At 41.5% G+C, this 27635-nt stretch overlaps 1 protein-coding gene across 8 annotated transcripts in view; it reads right to left on the bottom strand.

Moving 5' to 3' along the window:
- Positions 1-12090: 12090 nt before the first annotated feature.
- Positions 12091-27635, bottom strand: part of SASH1 (SAM and SH3 domain containing 1) — a 257520-nt gene continuing 241975 nt past the window's right edge. For all 8 annotated transcript variants that reach the window (XM_040350581.1, XM_040350582.1, XM_040350585.1 and 5 more), the window contains 3 exons: positions 26097-27034; positions 22560-22691; positions 12091-13586 (listed from right to left, as the gene is read on the bottom strand). In XM_040350581.1, coding sequence (XP_040206515.1) covers positions 13326-13586; positions 22560-22691; positions 26097-27034 — 1331 coding nt within the window. In that variant the 3' untranslated portion in view covers positions 12091-13325. The remainder of the gene's footprint in view (positions 13587-22559; positions 22692-26096; positions 27035-27635) is intronic.

Raw genomic sequence — 27635 nt, 5'->3', positions numbered from 1 at the left:
TTAGGCCGATATGTATTCCTCTACATATTTTTGGTAAAAAAAATCGCAATAAACGTATATTGATTGGTTTGCGCAAAAGTTATAGAGTCTACAAAATATGTGATAGATTTATAGCATTTTTTTATTAATCATTTTTTATTAGTAATGGCAGCAATCAGCGATTTTTATCTTGACTGCGACATTATGGCTGACACATGAGACACTATTTTGGGACCTATGTCATTTATACAGTGATCAGTGCTATAAAAATGCACTGATTACTGTGTAAATGACACTGGCAGGGATGGGCTATCACTGACATGACAGAGATCACTGCTCCCGATGACAGGGAGCAGTAGATATCTGTCATGTCACTAGGCAAAACAGGGAAATGCCTTGTTTACATAGGCATCTCCCCGTTCTGCAGCTCCGTGACACGAACGTGGGACACCGGCGGACATCGAGATACGGAGCACGTGTCCACTAAGCTGCGATTTAAAGGGGACACACTTGTACGCCCATTTGCGCAGCCGTGCCATTGTGCCTACATATATATCGTTGGTCGGCAAGTGGTTGAATGTAAAAAATAGCAGCTAGGTGTCCGTTTCAGCAAACTGGTAAATACCACCTGAAAAACTGTAGATATGATTATGTCCTCTGATTTCATGTTCTTTATTAGGGCATTATTTTCGACTTTAGAGTGTTGCTGTTAAAACATGATGTACATTATATACTACCATACACCATGTGGTGTCCATTTAGTGGTTGGACGTGGTGGGCATCCCAGTTCCTGTCCCTTGGGGAGAGCATTGTCACCCCACAATGGCCATAAACCATAACCCAGAAACACCAATAAATATGTGGGGTTGATTTACTAAAGACACTCTGCAAGGGAATTTGCTCCAGTTTAGTAAATGTGCAAGCAAGAATGTTGTTTTCTCACTTTGCATGTGATTAAGTATTCGTTGCAAAGTAATGCTTTGGAGCAAATTCCCTTGCAGAGTGCAACTGCACTTGCAAAGTTAACATTCTATTTGCCTTTAGTAAACCAACCCTTGTGACTGCAACATGTTCCTAGTAGAAAGATGGTATATATTCATCAAAATTGAGTTAAGCTGCTATATGAAGTCTCTGCTAAAGAGATACATGTTTGGTGAGACAAAAAGTGTCTTAGCTATTAGTAAGAAAGCTAAAAAAAAGGTGCTGGATATACAATATGGGCTGATAATAAGAGACTCTCTAAGGCTGGACATAGATGGATCAAAAACTCATTGATTCCCCATCCACACAAGTGAGATGGATGGAGAAATCCTCCCTGCTGCCCTATTGTATTCTGACATTGGGACTCCTTCGCTGTCAGAATACACTGATCATTGCTGCAGCTGATTCGCTGAAGGCGCTGATCAAATAAAACATTTCCAACATTCCCATTCAACAGAAGCTGATTATTAGACTGACTTCTGTCGAGAGGGCGCTGCTCGAAAATTGGCTAGTCCCTGCTGAAACAGTCAAATTTCAATCCATCTATAGCCAGCTTAGGTCCTTTCATGTGATATACAGTGCCTTGGAAAAGTATTCATACCCCTTGAAATATTCCATATTTTGTCACATCCAAAAACATAAATGTATCTTATAAGTTTTTTTTATGATAGACCAACACAAAGTAGCACATAATTGTGAAGTGGAAGGAAAATGATAAATGGTTTTCCGAATATTTTACAAATAAATATCCCAAAAGTGTGGCGTGCATTTGTATTCATCCTCCTTTAGCCTGGGTTCACACTAGTACGATCTCTGACATTGCATGTGATTCGCACCCGTGGATCACATGTGATGTCTAAGCAATGCAAGTTCAGCTAGGGTTGCCAACTCATCCCTTTAAAACAGAACACATATTAATTACACAGGTTCTGAGGCTAATTTAATGCAGATAAGGCACCAAGTGAGTTTAATTACCACCTTAATCAACCACAGAACCTGTGTAATTAATCACTTAAGCCCCGGACCATTTTGCAGCTAAATGCCCAGGCCAGGTTTTGCGATTCGGCACTGCGTCGCTTTAACAGACAATTGCGCGGTCGTGCGACGTGGCTCCCAAACAAAATTGGCGTCCTTTTTTCCCCACAAATAGAGCTTTCTTTTGGTGGTATTTGATCACCTCTGCGTTTTTTATTTTTTGCGCTATAAACAAAAATAGAGCGACAATTTTGAAAAAAATGCAATATTTTTTACTTTTTGCTATAATAAATATCCCCCAAAAACATATATACATTTTTTTTCTCAGTTTAGGCCGATACGTATTCTTCTACCTATTTTTGGTAAAAAAATCGCAATAAGTGTTTATCGATTGGTTTGCGCAAAATTTATAGCGTTTACAAAATAGGGGATAGTTTTATTGCATTTGTATAAATTTTTTTTATTTTACTACTATTGGCGGCGATCAGCGATTTTTTTCGTGACTGCGACATTATGGCGGACACTTCGGACAATTTTGACACATTTTTGGGACCATTGTCATTTTCACAGCAAAAAATGCATTTAAATTGCATTCTTTATTGTGAAAATGACAGTTGCAGTTTGGGAGTTAACCACAGGGGGCGCTGTAGGAGTTAGGGTTCACTTTGTGTGTGTTTACAACTGTAGGGGGGTGTGGCTGTAGGATTGACGTCATCGATCGAGTCTCCCTTATATAAGGGATCACTCGATCGATATGCCGCCACAGTGAAGCATGGGGAAGCCGTGTTTACATACGGCTCTCCCCGTGCTTCAGCTCCGGGGAGCGATCGCGACGGAGCGGCTATAAACGAATAGCCGCGCCGTCGTCCCAGATCGCTCCCCGAGGGGATCCGCCTGCCGCACGCAGTGGAGGGGGTCCCGATCAGACCCCCCACCCGCTAGAAGGCAAGGACGTATATATACGCCTTCTGCCTGTCCGTGCCATTGTGCGGATTGTAAATAGTCGTGCGGCGGGCGTTAAGGGGTTAATATGTGTTCTGTTTTAAAGGGATGAGGTGGCAACCCTAAGTTCAGCCATATACAGTTGAATGGCTGAACTCGCATTGGTTTCACACAGAAAAAGGTGCTTGTTTTTCCCCACATTATAATTGGATCGCATGGGTGTTCTCACCTATGCAATCTAATTCCTTTGCAAGTTTACAGTTTGCACTGCAATCTGTGAACCGATCTGGGGGTGTCATTAACAATGTATTGACACCCGCAGCGGTTTGCAGAGGCAGTGTAAACTACCTGTGGGATAAGTGCTATGTGGGGAACCAGCGCTGTAATCGTGCTGGTTCCCGCATCGCACACATGTAAACTTAGGCTTACTCTGATACCCCTAACTAAAATCTAGTGGAACCAGTTGCCTTCAGAAGTCACCTAATTAGTAATTACAGTCCACCTGTGTGTAATTTAATCTCAATACAAATACAGCTGTTCTGTGAAGTTTAAAGCAGGGTTAGGTTTTAAAAAAAATATCCCAAGCTTTGAACATCTCACTGAGCACTGTTCAATTCATCATCCGAACATGGAAAGAGTATGGCACAACTGCAAACCTACCAAGATATGGCTGTCCACCTAAACTGACAGGCCGGGCAAGGGTAGCATTAATCAGAGAAGCAGCCAAGAGGCCCATGGTAATTCTGGAGGAGCTGCAGAGATCCACAGCTCAGGTGGGAGAATCTGTCCACAGGGCAACTATTAGTCCTACACTCCACAAATCTGACCTTTATGGAAGAGTGGCAAGAAGTCGTCTCACACAGCAAACACATGGAAGAAGGTGCTCTGGTCAGATGAGACCAAAATTGTAGTGGAAAACTAACACTGCACATTACCCTGAACACACCACCCCCACCGTGAAACATAGGGATGGCAGCATCATATTGTGGGGATGCTTTTCTTCAGCAGGGACAGGGAAGCTGCTCAGAGTTGATGGGAAGATGGATGGAGCCAAATACAGGGCAATCTTAGAAGAAAAAGTCTGAAAAAGACTTGAGACTGGGGCAGAGGTTCACCTTCCAGCAGGACAACAACCCTAAACATACGGCCAGATCTACATTAGAATGGTTTAGATTAAAGCATGTTTGTGTGTTAAATGGCCCAGTCAAAGTCCAGACCTAAATCCAATTGAGAATCTGTGGCAATTCTTGAAAATTGCTGTTCACAGACGTTCTCCATCCAATCTGACAAGAGCTTGAGCTATTTTGCAAAGAATGGGAAAAGAAATGTCAGGCCCCGTACACACGACCGAGTTTCTCGGCAGAATTCAGCCAGAAACTCGATCGGAGCTGAATTCTGCCGAGAAACCCGGCGTGTGTACACTTTCGGCCGAGGAAGCTGACGAGTTCCTCGTCGAGCCAAATAGAGAACATGTTCTTTATTTCCTCGTTGTTCAATGAGGAAAGTTGGCTCGCCGAGATCCTCGGCGGCTTCACACAGAACTCGACAAGCAAAACGATGAGTTTTGCCCGTCGAGTTCCTCGGACGTGTGTACGGGGCCTCACTCTATATGTGCAAAGTTGGTAGAGACACACCCAAAAAGAATTGCAGCGAAAGGTGATTCTACAAAGTACTGACTCACATATTTATTTTATAAAAAATTTTAAAACCATTTATCATTTTTCTCCCACTTTGTGTTGGTCCATTACATAAAATCCCAATAAAACATATTTGCGATTTTGGTTGTAACATGACAAAATGTGGAAAATTTCAAGGGGTATGAATACTTTTTCAAGGCACTGTAGATGCAAATGTTTGTAGCTCTATAATATTGAAGATAGACTAAATTAATTGGATATGTCCCATACTGTCTTTTGTTATATTTGATGCCTTGCTACTTTTGTTTTTCAAGTATATAATCAAATGAAATGCATTTTGCATTTCTGCCTTTTATTTTATATTTTATTGTAGTGGCATTAATACTTAACTGAGATGAGGCAAAAGCCTATGGGTGCAAACTACCATCTAACATATTAACCAACAGCACATGTAATGAACGGATTTAGTCTCTGCTGAAATCCCAAATGGCACTGGTATTATGTAGCAAACATTTTGCAATCTCTGGTTGTAAAATCTTTTTTTTTTTTTTTTTTTTTAGTATCATTACATATCTTAGTTAAGACCCAGTGGCAATGCAGGCAGATCATAGCTGGTGGGAGGGACTGGAAGGGTACTGTTAGTACTTCTTGAAAACATCACGAACACCTTGCCTATGTACTGAGAGACAAGATACAGTATATCTGTGTTCAAATCCCAATAGCTTGTACATGTATTTAAACTATCAGATGCTAAAGGAGTGTGAACACATAAATTCTGGATGGGCCCTCTGCACACTACTACACTCTTTCCAGCAATCCATGCAATGAAAAATAGGGATATTTTGTTGACACATATTGCAAAATATGTTTAAGCTGGCCAACTGCGTCAAAGTAATCCCTTTTACGGCCAGTCATACACTATCTCAGCCACTGCAAATGGACACCATGCCAACATTGGGCATACAGCCACAAGGTGGGGGAGAGCTACTAGGTTCAGGTCTGGTCACTGACCTGCGTTACAACAGAGACTGCCTACGTACAGTTCTCAAGAACACTCAGCCCTGATGCAAGAAGTAGGATGAATTTTTGCAGGAGTTATGAAAATACCAGAATTATGTGATGGGTTGATGTCAGTCTGGAGGAGTGGGCAATTCTAGGTGGACTGCATATGCATGGAGACTAATTCAGGTAAAACCCACATGTAATGCCGGGTCTCCATGATTGAAAGAAATATAATCTGATGAATGAAATGGATGGGCCAAGGACAGTCAGGCCAGAGAGGAAAGGAAAAGATCATCTTGGACATCCTCCAGCTGCAGCTTCTAATACATACTTGCTTCAGCTTCTACTCTGCAACCTGTAGTCAGAGCAAGGGTGGACTGACCATTGGGACTCTCGGGCACTGTCCGAGGGCCCCATGCCACTAGGGGGCCCCATCAGGGTTGCCAAGCTCAATAAAACCAGGGACAGTATGTAAAAATCTGTGTTTTTTTTACATCTGTCCCTGATATGTCCAAAACCGACATGCTTTTGATGTTAAAATCCTGAGATTTTAGCTGCCCTGCCTATGCAATGCCTTCTGTCGTGGTGGCCATCTGTAAGCCCGGGGGCCCCATAATCTTCTATTGCCCAGGGGCCCCATGAGTTGTCAGTCCACCCCTGTCTGAGAGCAATGATATCAGCTTTAGGGAACACTTTAATTGATCTTTACCTACATTCCACTGCACCATATGCCATTCAATAAACCAGAGAACACACCACACATAAACTTAGAGAAGATGAAGTAAATGTATTTATTACTTGTTTTTCATATGAACAGAATTACACTATTATAGACATATTTTGATTCACAGGAAATAAAAATCAACCATACTTTTTTGCTAGACGAGTACAATATTCTTTACACACTCATATTTTTACAATACACAGCTTTCTTAGGCTGAAGCAAACTGCAACGCAATGTTGATGCCATGTATATTACAACTACTTACAATTTCAGAATGGTGAATGGCAAAAAAATAAGTTATTTAAATATGGATTTCATATACAGAAAGTGCAACATAGTTAAACATTAGTTGTTAAAAGTTATTTCTCTTCCAAAACATATATGGACTCAACATTTTAATATACAAATAGTATATCGCAATGGCATGAAAAAATGAAAGCATTGGTATACAATGCCATTGAAGGAAGGACTGTTGTCCCTTTAATTAAGATGCTTAGAAATGCCCACAAGGACAAGGTTAGTTTATGGCAGACACAGTGATTCAGTCTAGATACAATTATTAATGGTGTGATAGAAAGCCACACTGTTTTCACAACCCTCAAAGTGTATTTCGTAGCACATCAACTTTTAATATATAATTTGATAAAGACTCTTAGTATCTTTTACAAATATATAAGCATAAATAATGGGCTTAAATGGAACTGCCAGTACGAAAACCAGGATAGACTGGGTTATGGTAGGCACCAGAAATTTTCAACCATGTTAGAATTTAGTTCTAGCACATGCTGATTGATAGCCTCAAAGGATCTGTAGCATGGAAATACTGAAAGGAAGGGGTTGCCATAGAGACAATGACTACAAATGTACCAATGAGAAAAATACATACATGTATATAAAAGACTATACTTATCAAAAAGTATTTTGTTGTATTTAGAATACTATATAAACGTATCCAATTATCATAAAAACCCATATATAAAATATAAATATATCACATAGATAAACTGGTAATCCCATAATTATTCTCATACTCAATATCCAAAACGTGTTCAGAAATTTGAATGTAGACCACATGGATATTTATGGAGTTGATAATGTACACTAGCATATTTATGTGATATATTTTTAATTTTATATATAGGGAATTTGTGATAATTGGATACTTTTCTATAGTATGCAAAAAAAAAGAAATATACTTTTTGATATATGGTTTTATATACATTTATTAGTTATGAGACGATTTCTCTCATTTAAAGTCCGTCTTTCTTTTCTGTTGTGGTATGAAATTGGATGGTACCCTTGAGGATTTGGCATATAGTTAAATGTAAATTCCACTTCATGTTTAGGGTCGAATTAGCATGGAAATTCTAAAAACGTGTTACTGCTCAGGCACAAACTACATGAACATTGTGGGAAGGGGGCATATCTGAGCTCCAACCTTAGGTAAAGCCAGTGCACACTTGGAGACCTCCAACGCTAACTTTGTTTCTTTATGTAGCGTTGCCAGTCTACCTTTATTTTCTTAAGAATACTGATATAACATGCTAGGAGTTGTAGTTTGATTACATTAAAGTTTAAAACTGCACATTTATTTTTAGGCATTTTTGTAACTTTAGAAATGTTCAAGCAAGACTTTCTTGGAGAACTTATATATGCAGACAAGCAATAAAGAATGCACACCTTTACTTTACTAAAAGCTTTGATATGTTACCAGTGTTATTACTGTAACTAGATGACCTCTTTTAAGTGGCACTTTGTGCTTAAGGGACCAGTTGAATGGCCTGAGCATATTCACACTGGTGAGAAGACAGGGTAAATACTGTTGTCCAAGTTTTATATAAATGGCATAAGTAAATACATTTTTATAATTTTCCTGATCATCAATGTCATCGGGAATGAAAGTGAGAATAAATCCAAAATTTGTAGTTGCCACCAAAACAAGAATAGAGAGGAACTATTACAATGGGGGCACTTGTTCCCATGACAATTTTCTAAGAGTGGATATTCCTCACACTGGAAATATATCCTCTTACTTCCTCTTGAGTCTACATGACAGAAAGTAACGGGAAATTCTTCTAATGAGGCAACCCCCCCCCCCCCAAAAAAAATAGCAGTTTTGACCCTCCCCTACACGATCAAAAAAAAGACTTGGCTTTAAACTTAAGCCCTGTATGTAATAAAGAGGAAAATTATATATTTACATTTTAATGTATTATATATGGTATATTGAGAATATTTCAGATTTCCATGAACACAATTAGAAAAGGAAGTGGGTTCCCCACTGTGAACTTAATGTAACAACTACCCCCACTAGGGTTTAGAATGACCTTTTTGCAAATAGACTTTGTTAGAATTTATAAGAACAAGTTTAACTTGATTGACATTTGTCTTTTTGAACAATGTTGTATTGTGTATGACTGATATGATCAGTCATTTTGTGCTACAATATGCAAATATGTTTTCCCCCTGTAATGAAGCTACATACTAAGTATTATTGCTATCATGAAGTTGTGCAGTTCATAATACTCAGAATGTAAGTTTATTGTTAATGTTACAGTGATGGTACAAATTTCAGAAGTCAGGTACAAATTATAATTGGTCTCTAAGTATATTTCTGAGCCTTTTGTATTGTTGTGGATGGAAGCACTCGTTACCTTACTCTTTTAAACTAGCTGTAGGCTCTTACACTGGACTGACTGGTAATTATATCTTTAAAACAAAGTCATGCATAAAACATTTTTTAAAACCATACTGTGTTATGTGTTTTGCCCTGAAATGGCTGTACAGTCAGATTAGCAGTTGTATCTGCTCCATTATATCACAAGAAGTCCCCAGCAACCTAAATTACACAGTCAACTGGTCTGTGAACAAGCATTAGATCTCTGCAGTTAATACTTAAAATATGTCGAAAATGCTATATTATTTATACAATTATACATTTGGAACAATATAAATCTTTGTAGTTTGCAACTGAAATAAACTGTACATAAAAAGAATATATATATATATCGTTTTTTTATTTCTAAAATAATTCATGGACCTTAAAAGTTTGGCATTATTTTGCATATAAAAATGAAATTAATACTCAGCAGTACACAAGAAGATGCATGTTTTTCCTTTGTAATGCCAAGTGATTTTAGATGAGTAAAATCTGAACTCTGTACATCTGTACCTGGTGAAAATGTTTGATCTATAACATACATTTTCCAGGCACATTAAATATCTGAATAATTGTCTGTGTCTTGTATTTTACCAGTCATAACATTTTGGTGTAATATTTATGGAAATGTATAAAAGACAAAGTAGCTGAAGCAAACATTGTAAAGTGAGAAAAATGTAAGAAAATTGCACAGCCAAGTAAAATATGGTTATAACATAATATAACTTTAAAAAATAAAACAATTTAGCATCGTAACCAACCACATGTTGGCGTTTTTGTTGTGTGCTCCTACAGTTGTAGCCTGATTAATTAAAATAGGTAACACCCCTACTTTTCTTTCCTCCATTTGTCAAGTCATTGTATAAACAAACATGATTATATACTTCTACTGTGCTTAACATACCCGATTTATAGTTTAGTTATTACAGGATGAATATCATTCAAATGTCACCTTCAGTGCAAGACTAAACCATTGCAAACACAATGGAATGTTCTCCAGACAGTACAAGCAGTGTGTGGTCCATTGCACTAAAATTCAGTTCAGAAATGTAACTGTGAATCACAAATGTGAATATTGCTGATGTTGTCATACATATAGGCTATATTATTTTGTTTCAGGAATGTGTTCAATGCATTTTAAGAATTGTGTTTAAAGGGTGGTTTCCCTACATAACTTTATGATTTGTGGTTCGCTCACCTAAATATCACTTGATCTAATTATAATTAGTTTAAAAAATGGATATTCAAAAGGTGTATGGCACCTGTAGTTCAAGTTTTAAAACAATAAACAAAACACAAATATAAAACTATTACATTTGTGGCGTAAAGGGATCGTATGAGCATAATATGAACTACGCAGACTCTCTTAGTAGACTGCAAAAAGTGAACATTATTAACACAATCCTGCCAATCAGAGGGCTCATGTGCCCTTATTCTTATGACACATTAAGGTTGATTTACTAAAATTGGAGAGTGCAAAATTTGGTGCATTTGTAGGCAATCAGCTTCTAACTTCCGCTTGTTCAATTAAAGTTATATTAAATGTAGATTTTTTTTATATTAAATAACAAACATTTTGTTTGTATCTTCTCTGTGTATCGGTTTTGCACAGAGCAGCCCTGATCCTCTTCTTCTTGGGTCTCCCACTGGCGCTCATGATCCCTCAGGGCCGTCTTTAAGGCAGGGCAAATGGGGAAGCTGCCCTGGGCCCTGTCATTTTTTTGGTGCCCAAAGCAGCTGCCTCATACTTGCCAACTATCCCAGTTTAAATTCCCTTGTCCCTTGAAGTTTTAGTCCTGTGTCCTAATATCTCAGTGTGAAGTGCTGGTACTAATGCTGCCCAGCTCTGCCCTCACCTGTAGACCCTGGCCTAGATTCACGTACGGCCGCTCTACGTTGCGCGGGCGTAGCGTATCGTACTTACGCTACGCCGCCGCAACTTAGAGAGGCAAGTGCTGTATTCACAAAGCACTTGCGTCCCAAGTTACGGCGGCGTAGCGTAAATGGGCCGGCCTAAGCGCGCGTAATTCAAAGTAGGCTGGTAGGGGGCGTGTTGTATTTAAATGAGGCTTGACCCCATGTAGATGCACGAGCGGCGCATGCTCAGTATCACGTCGTATTTACGCCCAAAGATACTGTGGCTCAATGTCTGTGACGTGAACGTAACTTACGCACAGCCCTATTCGCATATGACTTACGCAAACGACGTAAAAAGATATGCTTGTTTCGACGTCCATACGTCCTAGCAACCAATCAACAAGAAGAAATCATGAGCTGTAAACTCTAGCAACTAATCAGTGAGCCGTACTGTGTGCTGTAACCTCTAGCAACCAGTCAGTAAGTGGTAATGATATGCTGTAACCTCTGGCAACCAATTGCAATCACTGCCTGATCTGATACAGTAAACTGATTTTAAGTCTAGCTGATATTTATTTTGTATGTCTCAGAGCAGGTGGAGAGCAAAATTGCATCGGGGGGCCCCAAGATTTTTTTTGCCCAGGGTCCAATCAACATTAAAGACGGCCCTGACCCCTCCCTCCTGCCCCCCTTGCAAGCAGCTGTCTATTCACACATGGAGACCTGGGGGAGCCACTGCTCTTGTGCCCATCGATAGATCGAGATGGGGCTCAAGTAAATATTAGGGGGCTGCCGCACACAGAAGGTCGAGCCTTTGCAACCACTTTAAGCTTTGCTTTTTTTATTGTTTCTCCCAGAGCTCCTCTATATTCCTAAATCACTTCTGGCATTACATTCACTTACTGTCAGATAAAAAGTAAAACTATGTTCAGACTGATACATCCACTTTAAAATATCAGACAGGTTTACTGATTGGTTGAACATATACATACATTTGCCTAAATCTTTACATCAATGGCAATGCAAATGATTCCCAATGCTTCTAATATGAAAGAAAACCTGTAATGAGAGGATTATGTAGAGCACTGCTGACCTCTCCTAAAAATACCAGTTGCTTGTTTCTGAGTGCACCAAATAAAGGATATTAAAATCTATAAGCTGTAACACTAGAGATTGTTAATTCGGGAATATCAGATTGCATTCAAAAATCAGGAAGAAATTTATTTCCCTGATGTAGCAAATTCAACTATAATTTATAAGGGGTTTTGCTTCCCTCTGAGTCAGTCAAGGGTTTGGGATTCTGTGTGTGCGAGTTATTAATGTTTCATTCTGTCTTTTGGTTAAACCTAATGGCTATATGTCTTTTTTTACCTAACTCATTCGCCAGGTCATGTTGAATGCGTGGCTACTTTCTAGGTTAGCGATCCATCAAGTACTGACTTCATAACTGTCTCACCCATCAATGCAGGTTGTTGTAACATGATTTTTTTTACTACATACAGTATACTGTATATATGCTTTATCAAATACTATGTTACTTTTAAACAAGAGATGAAATCAAATGCATCTGGAGAGCTTTACAAACATGGCTGGCGTATGGGTTAAGCCAATGAAAATGTTGCCACAGACCACAAGATCCCCACATTGTGCTTTGACATACATAAGGGTATTTGTTGGCAATAAATTTGCAGAAATTGTAATCCCTTCTAATGCTTTCCCTTTTCAGCCAGTCTTCGTATAATACCTGCTCTAACATGTGCTGTATAAATGCTAACATGAACCCATTAAACTACCCATACATTTTCATTCTTTCAATTTTGGGTAACGTACAGTATGTAGGTTTGCATTCTGTATTAGAATTCAGAAGCTGTGCAAAGCTTAGCAATACAGTTGTTGAGATCACTTACTGTAACTGGTTTATATCATATAGTAAAGAGCAACCCTGTGGAACAATTTCTGCTAGTTACATTGTTGACTTTTCTTGAATTAATACTGATAATGCACAGACTTTGAATGGTCTCTTGTACAAGTGAAAGTTACAATAGAACGACGTAGCATTCAGCAAAATACTTGCTTTTGAAAACACATTCCACTATTGATGATGATGTATTTGTATAACCGATTAAACAAACTTTGTTTTAAAGTCATTATTGAAAATGAAGAATTTAAGGCAAAATAAGATTGTTACTGCAGTTAAGCCACATCAATTGCTAATGTTATTAATATGTAAAAGCACATTTGCATTAGTTTTTCAAATGTTCATTTAAATTCATTGTAATATGTTGGCCTATTGTAGGCAAGTCAACAGATCTGAAAGTAAGCGAAAGACTAGTGTGTGTAGATACCGTAAAGCACTCCTCTTTATCCACAACCTCACAGGTCTTTTAGATGCACAGATAGAATAGTCAGAATTGCAGCTTGCAATTCATATAGTTGAACGGACCAAAGTTCTGCCAACATTACGTCATGCAAGCTAAAGACCCAATCTGAAAATCGTGCTTCACTGTTCATTGTGTACTGGCAACCATATTTATTGGTATAAGCAGGTCTCCAAATACAGTTCCACAATTTAAACTGCTTCTGGTGTTATGGTCTTTATAAGTCTTGCCGCTTCTAGTATTTTGTTTATATGTCTCTCTTCTTTTATTCCAATGCCTCGTAAGTGAGTTTGTGAGAGAGCAGGCACTTTATTTAATGTTGTGAATCCAGCTTCCAACAGAGGGCTTGTATACATAGGAAGGCCAATTGATATAAGCCAGTCGGAAACAGATGAAATATGCCCAGGAGATACAGGTTTTCTGCAGATCTCTGTTAGACCTCCGCTTGGTATCTGCAAAGAGGACGATAGGCAATAATGCTAAATTAGTAACAGCTCAGACTTCACACATAAACAGAATTTGGCTTTTTGCAATAATGAATATTGCTGTACAAATAAATTTTGCTTTCCAAAGCCTTATTATTAAAGCCTTGTATTTTTATTTTTTATAACAAACATGTTATACTTACCTGCTGTGTGCAATGGTTTTGCACAGAGCATCCCTGATCCTCCTCTTCTCGGGTCTCATGCCAGCACTCCTGGCTTCTTCCTCCTGCCGGGTGCCCCCACAGCAAGCAGCTTGTTCTGGGGGCACCCAAGCAGGCGTGCACCTGACCCGTGGCTTGTGTGTCCTTTCACACATGGAGTCATGGCTCAGCCCTGCCCCTTCCGTCTCCTGATTGGTTTACTGGCTGTGATTGACAGCAGTGGGAGACAATGGCTTCTGCTACTGCCAAAATCCAATTAGGAGTGAGAGTTCCTGGAGAGGCAAGGCTCATGTGGACATTGCTGGATAAAGAGGGGCCTCAGGTAAGTATTGGGGGGCTGCAGCAAACAGGTCGTTTACCTTCATGCATTCTAACTTTGTGCCTTTACAACCACTTAAAATATAATGACAGATACAAACTGTTTTATTCAATAGATGAAAGCAAAATGCAGAGTTCAGTAAATCATATAAACAAATTCAAACTAATCATTAATTAATCTGACTATAGTAAACACAAAAGCAAAAATAAACTAAAATGAACCGCTCATATGAAGATAAAATAACAGTGGCTTTTTCTGCATTATTTAGGTTCAGTCCAGGTATTTCCCCAGCATTACTCTTTTCAGCCACTATAGTTCTTATGTGTGATGGTCAGCATCATTCAACCCACTTCTTTAGAGCCCAGGTTGTTCTCCTTTTCCAGCCTGTGACTGGACAGTGAAAGGAAAAGCAGCACAGTGATGAAGTTCTGTCACTTTGCTTTCTCTTCCTATCAGCATACATCCTGTTATCACATGAATTGATTCTCCTCATGTACCGATTCTTTGTCTCACACTCCAAGCCTTGCTGTACTGACTTAAGACTCAACAGGTTAAATCCAGATCAAATTTTGGCATTTAAACTGCTTGCATTTAAAAAATAAATGTAATGTTATAGTAATAAGCTGCATTAACTGCTTGCCGACCAGCCGCCGCAGTTATATGGTGGCAGGTCAGCTCTGCTGGGCGAGATCACGTAGCTATACGTCACCTCGCCGAGCAGCCAATAGGGGCCCCTGACGCCGACGCGCGTGCCCGGCGGTCGCGATCACCGCCGGGCACCCGCGATCACTCGTTACAGAGCGAGAACTGGGAGCTGTGTGTGTAAATGACCTATCGTCTGTTCATACAATGTCTGAACAGCGATTTGTCATTTCCCCATGTCAGTCCACCCCTCTTCAGTTAGAACATACCTAGGGAACATGATTAACCCCTTCCTCGCCCCCTAGTGTTAAGCCCTTCACTGCCAGTGGCATTTTTATAGTATTCAATGCATTTTTATAGCACTGATCGCTATAAAAATGCCAATGGTCCCAAAAAAAGAGATTTTTAATACAGCTTACCTGTAAAATCTTTTTCTTGGAGTACATCACGGGACACAGAGCGGCATTCATTACTATATGGGTTATATGGAGTACCTTCAGGTGTTGACACTGGCAATCTCAAACAGGAAGTGCCCCTCCCTATATAACCCCCTCCCATAGGAGGAGTACCTCAGTTTTGTAGCAAGCAGTATGCCTCCCAAAATGGTCCTCAAAAAGAGGGGTGGGAGCTCTGTGTCCCGTGATGTACTCCAAGAAAAAGATTTTACAGGTAAGCTGTATTAAAAATCTCTTTTTCTTTATCGTTACATCACGGGACACAGAGCGGCATTCATTACTATATGGGATGTCCCAAAGCAATGCTTACAATGAGGGGAGGGAGAACATCTCCAAGACAAAAGGATTTAATTTAGAGATATACTCAAATTATAATAAATCCAACTTAGTTGAGAAAAATAATCTTAAATTTTAAATTTAACTCAAAAAAGAGGAGCCCCCGGAATCCGAGGGTCTCAAACTGCAGCCTGCAGCACTGCCTGCCCGAAGGCAGTATCAGTATTCCTTCTTACGTCCAACTTGTAGAATTTTGTAAATGTGTGGACAGAAGACCAGGTTGCCGCTTTGCAAACTTGAGCCATAGAGATCTGGTGGTGTGCTGCCCAGGAGGCGCCCATGGCTCTAGTAGAATGAGCCTTTAATGATACTGGAGGAGGCAACCCTTTCAAGCCGTAGGCCTGAGTGATTCATTGCTTAATCCACCTAGAAATGGTGGACTTTGCAGCTGCCTGCCCCTTCTTGGGCCCATCCGGTAGAATGAACAGCACATCTGTTTTCTCTGTAGCTTTAAGATAGGCCTTCATGGCCCTGACAATATCCAAGGTATGCAGCAACCCTTCCTTTCTGGAAGTAGGTTTAGGGAAGAAGGATGGTAATACCAAATCCTCGTTCAAATGAAAACTGGATATTACCTTCGGTAGGAAGGAAGGATGAGGGCGGAGAACGACCTTGTCCTTATGAAAAATAAGATATGGTTCCTTACAGGATAAGGCCGCCAGTTCCGAAACTCTTCTTGCGGAAACTATGGCAACCAAAAATACTAACTTCCTTGTCAGTAGAACCAAAGGAATTTCAGCCAATGGCTCAAACAGTTGTTTCTGTAAACTTGACAGAACAAGATTTAAATCCCACGGGCAAAGCGGGGATTTAACTGGAGGTTTAATACGTAAGACCCCTTGAAGGAAGGTCTTAACCAGCGAGTGGGTGGCCAGCGGCCGCTGAAACCACACTGACAGGGCAGAAATCTGTCCTTTGATTGTGCTTAATGCCAATCCTTTATCCACTCCTAGCTGGAGAAAACTTAAAACTCTATCGATGGTGAACTTGCGAGGAAGCCATAGCTTGGACTCACACCAGCCTACATAGGCCTTCCAGACCCTGTGATAAATCACCCTAGAGACCGGTTTCCTGGCTCTGATTAGGGTAGAGATTACCTTCTGAGACAGACCTCTACCCCTGAGAATCAAGGATTCAGCTTCCAGGCCGTCAAATTTAGATGCCGTAAGGCAGGGTGGAGGATCGGACCTTGCGATAGCAGGTCTGGCCTTAGAGGCAGAGTCCAAGGGTTTCCCACTACCATCCTTAGGATTAGTGAGTACCATGCCCTTCTGGGCCATGCTGGAGCTACCAGGATGACTGGTATGTGCTCCACCCGGATCCTGCGCAGCAGGCGGGGTAGTAACTGGAGCGGGGGAAACGCATAAAGAAGTTTGAACTGATGCCAAGGGCAAACCAGCGCATCGGTTCCGCAGGCCATCGGATCCCTTGAGCGGGACATGAACCTGTCTAGCTTCTTGTTGAGTCTCGATGCCATGATATCCACGTCCGGCACTCCCCATCTTTGGCAGAGTGCTTGAAAGACTTGTGGATGCAGAGACCATTCCCCCGGCCATAGAGTCTGGCGGCTTAAGAAGTCCGCCTGAAAGTTGTCCACTCCGGGAATGAATATTGCTGATATGCAGGGCACATGAGCCTCTGCCCATAGGAGAATCAAGCTCACTTCTCTCTGAGCGGCTTGACTCCTGGTTCCCCCTTGGTGATTTATGTATGCCACGGCCGTGGCATTGTCTGATTGAATTCTCACCGGGAACCCCTGCAATTTTGACGTCCAAGCCCTGAGGGCTAGTCGAGCAGCTCTGAGCTCCAAGATGTTGATGGGCAACAGCTTCTCTGGCTTTGCCCAAGTACCTTGGCGAGTGCAACCATCCAAAATTGCTCCCCAGCCCGTCAGGCTGGTGTCTGTGGTCACTATCTTCCAAGCCACTGGGTTGAAAGACTTCCCCTTCAGTAGATTCTGAGGGTCCAACCACCAACACAGACTTTGCCGGACTCTTGATGAGAGCGGCAACGGGATATCCAAGGCCTGTGGCCTTCTGCTCCATGCTGACAGGATGGCTGCCTGTAGGATGCGAGTGTGGCTCTGGGCGTATGGTACCGCCTCGAATGTGGCCACCATCTTGCCTAGTAACCTCATACATAGGCGAATAGTCGGTTCTTTCTTGCTTAGAACCAGTAGGATTAATTCCTTGATGGCTTTGACCTTCCTCAGAGGTAGGAACACCCTTTGTTGTTCTGTGTCTAATCTCATGCCGAGATATTCCAACTGCCTTGTGGGCTGGAATGCTGACTTTTCTCGATTTAGGACCCAGCCGAACCTCTCGAGGTATTGGACCGTGAGGGCCACTGCTCGCTCCAAGCCGGTAGACGAGTGGTCTATGACTAGGAGGTCGTCCAGGTATGCTAGGATCGTGACCCCTTGGATCCTTAGCTTGGCTAGGATTGGAGCTAGGACCTTCGTGAACACCCGGGGGGCCGTAGCCAACCCGAAGGGAAGCGCCACGAATTGGAAATGACGCGAAGCCACCATAAAGCGTAGATATCTTTGATGTGGCCGATAAATTGGAACATGAAGGTAGGCATCCTTTATGTCTATGGACGCCATGAAGTCGTCCTTTTGGAGTGTGGCAGCTGCTGACCGCACGGATTCCATCCGAAATGAGCGGACCTTTAGGTATGCATTTACCATCTTTAGGTCCAAAATTGGCCTGACATCTCCATTGGACTTTGGGATGATGAATAGGTTGGAGTAGAAACCCAGCCCCTGTTCCAGGACTGGTACCTCTACTATTACTCCCTGGGAAAGTAGATGATCTAATGCCGATCTTAATGCGGCTCCCTTCTCCGGATCGTTTGGAATCCTCGACTCCTGGAAATGAGGAGGAGGAAACCTTAGGAACTCTAGTTTGTAGCCTGTGGCCACGGAAGACCGTACCCACTCGTCGGGAATGCTGGCTTCCCAAATCTCTGAAAAGAGTCGCAGCCTTCCCCCCACCTTCGTGGGTGGGGGCGCCCCTTCATAAGGTAGACTTGGGGGCTGGTTTTGCTGGTTTGCGAAACCACTGCCTTTTGCCTCTAACAGCCTGTCCTTGTGATCTGCTGTTGAAGCCGAAGTTTGCTCTTGCAGGAGGCCGTCGATACTGCTTGGCATTAGAGGGCCCCTGCCCAGGGGAATGCTGTCGTTTAAACGCAGGCCCCTGAACCTTCTTCTTAGTTGGCAAGAGAGTACTCTTGCCGCTTGAAATGGTCTGAATGTATTTATCTAGGTCCTCTCCGAAGAGTCGTCCTCCATGGAAGGGAAACCCTACCAGGAGTTTCTTGCATGGGGGCTCAGCCTCCCAGCTCTTTAACCATAAGAGTCTTCTCATATGGATAAGGGATAACGATAAACGTGACGCTTGCTGGATAGAATCCTTGATTGCGTCTACCTTAAAACATATGGCCTTAGTGACATCCGTAAATTCTTCTGCCTGCTGAGCAGGAATAAGTTCAAGCATCTGCTTAAATTGATCCGATAATGCTTGAGCGACCCCAATCGCAGCCACGGCTGGCTGTACTACTGCCCCCGCAGTAGTGAAGGAGTTCTTAAGTAGTGCTTCCAAGCGCTTATCAACTGGATCCTTGAATACCTGTATGTTTTCTACAGGGCATGTTAACGACTTGTTAACACATGAGATGGCTGCATCTACTGCAGGAGTAGCCCATCTCTTGGAAAATTTATCTTCCATAGGATATAAGACAGAAATTTTTTTAGGTGGTAAGAAAACTTTGTCTGGCTTGTTCCAATCTTGGAACAAAACTCCCTCCAATAGAGGATGGATCGGAAACACAGCATTGCTTTGAGGCGCCCTCAGTGAGCCCAAAGCTGAAACTGTCGATACCTGGAGATCTGGTACAGGCAGGTTGAATGCCTTATGGACCAAGTCCGTCAATCCTTGAATCCACCAGCTCTCCCTCAGGGAGACTGCCCCAGACTCCTCTGTATCCGGATCCTCGATCCCTGAACCTACTTGGTCCTTGTCCAAGAGGTCGTCCAATTCCCCTGAGGAAAGGACCTCCTCTTCCGAGGGTCCGCGCACGGGTGACGGAGATCTATTCCGCTTACTGCCCCGCATAGCTGCGGCTATCATTTTTCCCATGCTTTTCTGCATCTCATTTAAAGAGGTGAGGAACACCTCCTCCGTGACCATCTTAGGGTTGGATTGACTCGCGTCAGCTCCAGCCCCAGATCCCGATGGCCCAAAGGCTCCCTGTGGGGAAAGCAGCGGCATAGCTATGTCCGAGACCTCAGACTCTGTGGGGGAATCCCCACCTTTTGTACCCTCTGAGTTGTTCTTTGATGCCATGGTACAATACCGAGGTACACCTGCTACTTATTGGTACCTGGGACTTATAAATAGTTAAATGCCCAAACACCTGTTTGGGGGATAAAAAATGTTTCCTCTCCCCTAGATGACACTTTTTTTTTTTTTTTTTTCAAAAGAATCTCTTTCTTTTTTTTTTTTTCAAAAAATCTTTTTTTTTTTTTTTTCAAATCTAGGAAAGAAAAAACATTCTGTCCCCCCGAGTAGTATTGCAAGAGAAAAGACTATGAGATGGAAAAGAAACAGCCTATTCCTAGGCTAAAAAACAATCTTCTGAAGACTGTAGTATTCTTTCTGGCCACTGTGTGTCCTTGGCGCCCCGTGCTTCACTCCAGTCTTTCCTCCCTCAATCCAAGTAATGAATGAGCTGTGGAACACCTAAGGAAGGGCCGCCCCTTCCTTAAGCCACTGACCCGCCCTTCCCCCCAGCTAAACGGCGCCAATAGCGCCTATAAAACGTGAACGCGCGCCGCGCGCGCGCCCGCCGACAGGGGGGGGGGTTGGGAGGAAGGGCCTCTCTGCTCCTGCAGCCGCAGCCTGGAACACACGAGGAGGTCAGCGTTTTGCCTGCCTTGCAGGCATGAGGAAGAAGACTGGATGGAGCATCGCCTGGAGGCTTTGCAGGTAAGCACAGCTCTCTGACACACACATACACTTTGTACACAAAAGGCCCCACTCAAAGCTTTTCCAACACTACAAGGGAGGTCACATTTTATGGGGAATAATACATATAGAGCCATCCTATCTTCATGATATGTGACTGGTTTGCCAGATGCAATGCATAACTTTAGGCATGTCCCCTGTGACCTCCCAGAAAAAACTTGCTAAGAGCCAAGTTCCGCAAGTTTTCCCCTCACTTACCTGCTCCATGCCGCAGGACTTTGCCAAGCAAGAGGCCCAATCTTCCCCCATCTCCGTGGGGATGTCTAGACCTTCAGGCCCTGGGAACCTTCTTCTTCCATGAAGGATCCACTGTCCTGGACCCATATAGCACCCTGGCAAACAGAAACATTAGGCACCCAAAGGTTTTCTAAGTTCTGGGCCCAGGGTCCAGCTCTCTTAAAAAGAACAGCATTATGGGCTATACCCCAAGGGTTTGGGGTCCGGTTACTGACCACTTTAGCGCTGAGGCTTTTTTGGACAGAACCGGTTAGCTCACCTAATCCCAAGGATGCGGAGGCAAGCTAAACCATGACTAACACCTAAGACACTGGCGTAAAAACTGAGGTACTCCTCCTATGGGAGGGGGTTATATAGGGAGGGGCACTTCCTGTTTGAGATTGCCAGTGTCAACACCTGAAGGTACTCCATATAACCCATATAGTAATGAATGCCGCTCTGTGTCCCGTGATGTAACGATAAAGAAATGTGTCAAAAGTGTCCGCCATAATGTCGCAGTACTGATAAAAATCGATGATCGCCGCCATTACTAGTAAAAAAAAAAAATATTAAGAAAAATGCCATAAAACTATCCCCTATTTTGTAAACGCTATAACTTTTGCGCAAACCAATCAATAAACGCTTATTGCGATTTTTTATGTAGACGAATACGTATTAGCCTAAACTGAGGAAAACATTTATTTTTTATATATTTTTGGGGGATATTTATTATAGCAAAAAGTAAAAAATATTTTTTTTTTCAAAATTGTGGCTCTATTTTTGTTTATAGCGCAAAAACTAAAAAACGCAGAAGTGATCAAATACCACCAAAAGAAAGCTCTATTTGTGGGGAAAAAAGAACGCCAATTTTGTTTGGGAGCCACGTCGCATGACCGCGCAATTGTCAATTGCAGTGCCGTATCGCAAAAAGTGGCCTGGTCTTTGACCAGCATTATGGTCCGGGGGTTAAGTGGTTAATCAGTTTAATTTATATCTGCATAGTGTTCAGCTTTAAGCTAATTTTACAGAATAAGTATCAGTGTTTTTTCGAAATTGTTTATCTCTATCTAATGGTGGAAAATGTAGCCCCAACATATAATATAAGTCAATTTGTAGGACAACAGTATCATTTTTTCCTAGTTAGGCATTTTGCTTGTTTATCATAATCAAGAGTTGGCAACTGGGCTTGGGTATACAGTCTATGCTTTGAAATAAGAACTCTATTCTAGAGTGAATCTGCATAGATAGAAACATGATAGCTGCCATTGCTGACATGTTTATAAAAAATGCAGGTTCAAGAGCTGTCACTGTAAACTTGGTTTTGCAACCTAGTGTTCCATTTACCAAGCATGCAGAAGCCTAAAAAGTCTGAACTCCCATCAGACTATTTGCTCTTCCATATGCCACGTTTGAAAACCTCTCTCAACAAAACAACATGCAGCGAAAAAGCATTAAAGAAATGTAGCACAGATTCCATTTACAGTTGTCGTAGATGCAAGGGTGTAAAAATTAAGTTCTTTTTTTTGTCAGTATTCGAAAATTCTATCTGGTTTGCTTGTAGATTAAATCAGAAAAGAAGATCTTACTAGTGCTAGATCGCACAGAATTTATGTAGCAATTATAGAAGGTTTTCCTTTAAGTCTGGTACTTACTTAAAATTAAGAGTGAAATAGCATATGGTATTGATTTCTACATAGATTTGAATCAAAACACATTTGTGTAGCGGTTATACGTGAAAATGAAGACCTAATGCAAATAAAGAAAGTTACATAAGGAACACTTACAGCCATGCGATGTTGTTTTCGCAGAAGTCTGACACGAGTCTCGTCCATCCAGCCTGCAACATCTTTTACCGGCTGTGCCATGTCTTCAGCATATCGCTCCACTAAAGCTTCTGGGATACCACAGCGACCATGCTACCACAAGAGAAAAGGTATAGTGAATTTTCATGAGCAGCATAAAAAACAAAACAAGAACCAACAGATTTTTGAAGAGATTTGGGGTCTACTAGACCCCAGATCTCTCCTCTGGCCTACAAAGCATATGATCCAACCCATTTGATCAAACCAAGATCAGCTGGATCAGATGCTTTCACAAGCCGATAACAGCTTGTTTACATGAGACCAAAAGCAGAAGTGACAAAATCCTTGCTGCTTCTGGTTTCTGATGTCACACAATGGGAGGAATAACATTGGTTCTTATCACTGTCCCAGTGAAGCGGATGCTGCTGGTGGCATCTCATTTGGCTCCCTGACTGGACGAGAGAGACCAGCAAAGGCAGCAGCGGGAAGGAGTGACCCCATTCTGCAAACTGTAAAAGTGATCCAGAGGCTCTATAGCCATTCAGATCACTTTTACGTAAAAGAGTCACCGGCTCTAAAAAACGATATCAGGATTATATCATAGCCCTTTTGTATTAGGGTGTGCACCCCCAAAGCTCAAACACATTTGCATGTGTATATATATATATATATATATATATATATATATATATATATATATATATCTATACACACACATATATATATATGTATATATAAATATATATAGCAGTAGGGCAATGGACAGTGATGGTAGAGCAGTGAACAATGTCAGTAGGGCAGAGGTTGGTATCAGTAGAGCAGCGGACAGTGTCAGAAGGGCAGAGATTGGTGTCAATAGTTTATTTTTTATATTTTTTTATTATTACTTTTTTTACAATTTTATAATTTTTTCATTTGTTTGTATTTTTTTTTTTTTTAAAGAAGCCCCATTTGGGGGCTTTGGTGGAATATCAGGGGCCCAAACCCTAAACCCCAGATGTCTCACTTTGAGATAGAGAAAGTGACTGAGAAAAGAAAAAGATTCCCCAGTCTCTTTCTCTGCAGCCAAGCAGCAGGGGGATTCTGCCAGCACAGGGTGATGAGGGTGTGCCTAGGCACACCCTGTTTGCATACCTATGAGGATCACAGTTGCAGCCTTAACCATGATCCCAGTATAATCACTTCAACCTTTAGGCCCCATGCACACGAGATGCTGGTAAACTCGAGTTCAGAGGCATTTGGGCATTTTTTTCAACTGCCCCTGAACATATTTAATGTTATCCTATGTGTCCATGCACACATTCACGTTTTTTTACGTTTTAAAGCAGTTGGGTTTAGGCTCGTTTTTTCAGACGCAAAATTTTGGGTTCAGATGCAAACGTTTTTGCGTTTCAAAGCTTTGGGAGGGTCTACAATGTCTTTGTTATGAACGCTGATAGCCGCAAACGCGGTAAAACGCAGCTAAACACCGCAAAATTTGCGGCAAAAACTGGCATTTTAAACGCCGGTTTTTGCTTTTGAAAACTTGAGTTTACATGTGTTTGCATTTGCTTCTTGTGTGCATGGGGCCTAAGGCTCTTTATAAATGACCTAAGGAATGTAAGTGGTTAACAAAGGGAGTAAACTTTCAACTGTTTGTGTTATTATACATGCAAACGTATTCATCATACATTTCACATGCAGCATAAGATGAAGAAAAACTACAGTTTGCTGCAGAGAAACACATTTATGAGAACTGTACCACCAAATGGGACAGTACAAAATGCTTTATGAGGTTTAGGAGCAGTAAAAATTCAAGAGCAGCTTACAGTGGTGAAGTTCCCCTGATGTTCGAATACAATGACCCATCAGGGAGGATTCCCACATCCACATCAAGTGTGTAGATGGTGGAATCGGGGCGTTTTTTTTTTTTTTAGTTCAACACGCTCCTTGAACAAAAAAAAACCCATGTCAGCTTTAATATTCCATGTAAAGCAATCATGAAAAGATTTAATGCTGCCCTTTAGCCTTGTATCTCCTAATACAATGCTAGACACATAATTCAAACTGCACAAACACAAAATCTAATTAAACAATCCACGCCACCTCTTTCCTCCCTAGAGATGGGCTCAACGTGAAGAAACAATGTAATGCTGTATGGTACTGCAGTTATTCATATGATTATCAGACACTTCAATATACTTCAAAAGACAACAAAAAAGACTGACAAAAAAGCTGTATGCGGTTTCTTTTATTAAAGAGAAAACTCTTGTCTCTGTGCCCAGAACACCCTGTTACTAGGCCTGACTTATCCCTCACAGGCATGGAGGCTAAGCCTAATGGGAACTGTAGTTCCCATTAGGCCGTGATGTAGCAAGAATGAATGCGCACCGCAAACCAGGAAGTCAGTGAGAATAATGATTCAGGAGTGACGGAGGTGAATAAAACAGCTCGATTTCAACAGGTATCAAACTAGTTATAATGCAAAACATTACTTTTTACTTTATCAGCTACTGTCAGACTTTAATTTAAGAGGAAAATATTTTTGTCTTTACAACCCCTTTAAAGCGGAGGTTCACCCTCAATAGAGAATCTATCCAATTCAGACCGCCACACTTAATACATTTAAAGTCCACTGTTAAATTTTTTCTAAACCATTACAGTACCTTTATTCTCCTCAGAATACCAGGCACTTCCAGGTATCCCTCCCGCGGGAGTGGGCGTGTCATTAAGTTAGTAAGCGCCCCAGTGTTTTCTGGGACTCGATCGCAAAGTCTCCTGGGAGCACAACGTCATGCTTCCCAGGAGAAGAGTCATTAGGCAGATTCGGTAGATATCGCGGGATTTCACTCATCACGTGACCCATCAAGCAGGTCACGTGATGAGGGCGGATCGAATTCCGCCATATTATTTGCTGGCAAATAGGTAGATCGTGCCATTACACATTACAACACTGCACATGCGCGGGATAGAGCGGTGAATGCTGGGACATCAGCATTCACCGTATCCCGGCAGGATTTGCTTGTGGGCTTCAGAGTGCCCACAAGCAAGATGGAACCCGTCGGCAAAGATTTTTATAAAGTATTGTTTACTACAGAATGTCAATGCGGAGGGCTACGAATATAGGACACACAAGTACACTAATAAGTACATTAAGAGCGGCAGATGCACATAAAAAAAAAAGAATTTTTGTTTGCACATAAAAGGTTGCGCATTTGTACCTTATTTTTGACATTTCTCCTTTTGGCTGTGTATTCCAGCCAAACTGTTAAATGCAGCACCAGTCATATTATTAGAATGAGCATTTTATTTGTGTATTTAAATTTGTGTTTTTAGGAGGTTTCTCCCCTATTATTCACAATATATTTTGTACGAGTATTTGCACTTGTTTGCACATTGCGGCACTTTTTTGCAAATCACTAACTTTTTGGTTACAGTGGGGGTAGCGCGGATTTTTCCACGTTTACATAAAATAATCATAATCAAAACAAAATCTATATCAGCTTCTACAAACTGATAAATGACAGCAGTTTTATTTACCTTATCGGAGTATGGTTCCTCTGTAAGATCAATTTCTTCATCCTGCAGCTTGTTTTCTATTAATAATTCTTGATCCATTCCTCTGGCAACAGTCAACTTTCTGGCTGATACAGGGCCCAGTTTTACAGCATGTTGTGGAACATTTGGAGCATCTGGGGAATTGGGAAACCATGACAGCCGTGAGGTGGTTGGAGAAACACACTCTTGTGCAGGGAGTATAGAGCTTTCATTTGGTCCTAATAAGCCTGATTTTATAACAGGAAGAGAAGATTCTTCAGTATTGGAAATAGTAAGACTAAGAGGAGGATGGCTCAGCCCATTAGCAAATCGCTCTCTGCATTTTTTGGCAGGAACTGGGGGAGGCTGTGAAGGGTTTTTTGCTGGGACTCTGGGCTCTACAGAAGTTACCATTGGTTTGTCCGTAGATACGCGTGAAAAATCATTTGTGTTTTGGGCTCTGCAGTCTTTATCATGGCTTTGTATATGAGATGTCCTTGCGATTTCAATGCGCTCAACAGCCCTGTCATGTGCCACAGTATTCATATTGTAAGGTATTTTGTCATGTACATCTCCCGTTCCTTCCTCAAACACACTAGTAGATCCTGTTTTATCCAGTGAAAAAACATTGTTTTCATTAATACACTGAAGTTCGTTTCCTTCCTGTTGAAGATTATCCAATGAGTGTGATCTTGGCCAGAGCTTTAGAGATTTTTGCCCATCTTGTTCATTGTTTGCACAGACCCCAACAGGTAGACTTCTTCTGTTCTTTTTAGTTCCTGTAAGGTTGACTAACTTTGTGTAGAAAGTGTGATCATGAAGCTGTCCGACATTTTCATCGACTCCCTGTGATACTTCTTTGGTCACTTTCAGACCTGGGTAGTCCGTGAGCTGAGTAGTGGAGGGCTTAGGCAACAATGGAGAAGTCACTGGACTTTTGCCTACAAATAAAACATTATAGTACATAACATTTACTTTGAGATTGAGGTCAAACTTTACAGTTGTTACAGTAAGTACATATAGAAGTGTTCATTAAAACATTATAAAAATGAGCAGAAAGTGAAAATACATCATCCAACCTTATTATTAAAGGAGTTGTAAAGGCAATTTTTTTTTAATCTTAATGCATTCTATGCATTAAGACAAAAAACTTTTGCATGTAGCAGGCCCCACAGCACCCCCTAATACTTACCCTGAGCCCCTTCTCTATCCAACAATGTCCATGATTCCCTTGGCCGTCCGAGACTCTCCTCCTGATTGATTGACAGCCGCTGGCGCCAATGGGGCCACGGCTGTGCCCCAGCCAAAGTCAGTTAGCCAATCAGGGGAGAGCTTCATATCTGAATGGATACACAAATCTCTAACTCGTGTGCCCCCATTGCAAGCTGCTGGTCTACAGGGGCACTTGTTAGGAGGGAGAGACCAAAAGCACCAAAGAGGGATCCGAGAAGAGGAGGATTCGGGCTACTCTGTGCAAAACTACTGCAACAGGGCAGGTAAGTATAACATGTTTGTTTTTTTGTTTTTTTTAAAGCGCAACTT

Source organism: Rana temporaria, chromosome 4 (genome assembly GCF_905171775.1).
Source record: "Rana temporaria chromosome 4, aRanTem1.1, whole genome shotgun sequence".
Taxonomy (NCBI): domain Eukaryota; kingdom Metazoa; phylum Chordata; class Amphibia; order Anura; family Ranidae; genus Rana; species Rana temporaria.
The sequence above is the reverse complement of the archived record's forward strand: the minus strand, read 5'-3'. Positions and strand labels throughout refer to the sequence as shown.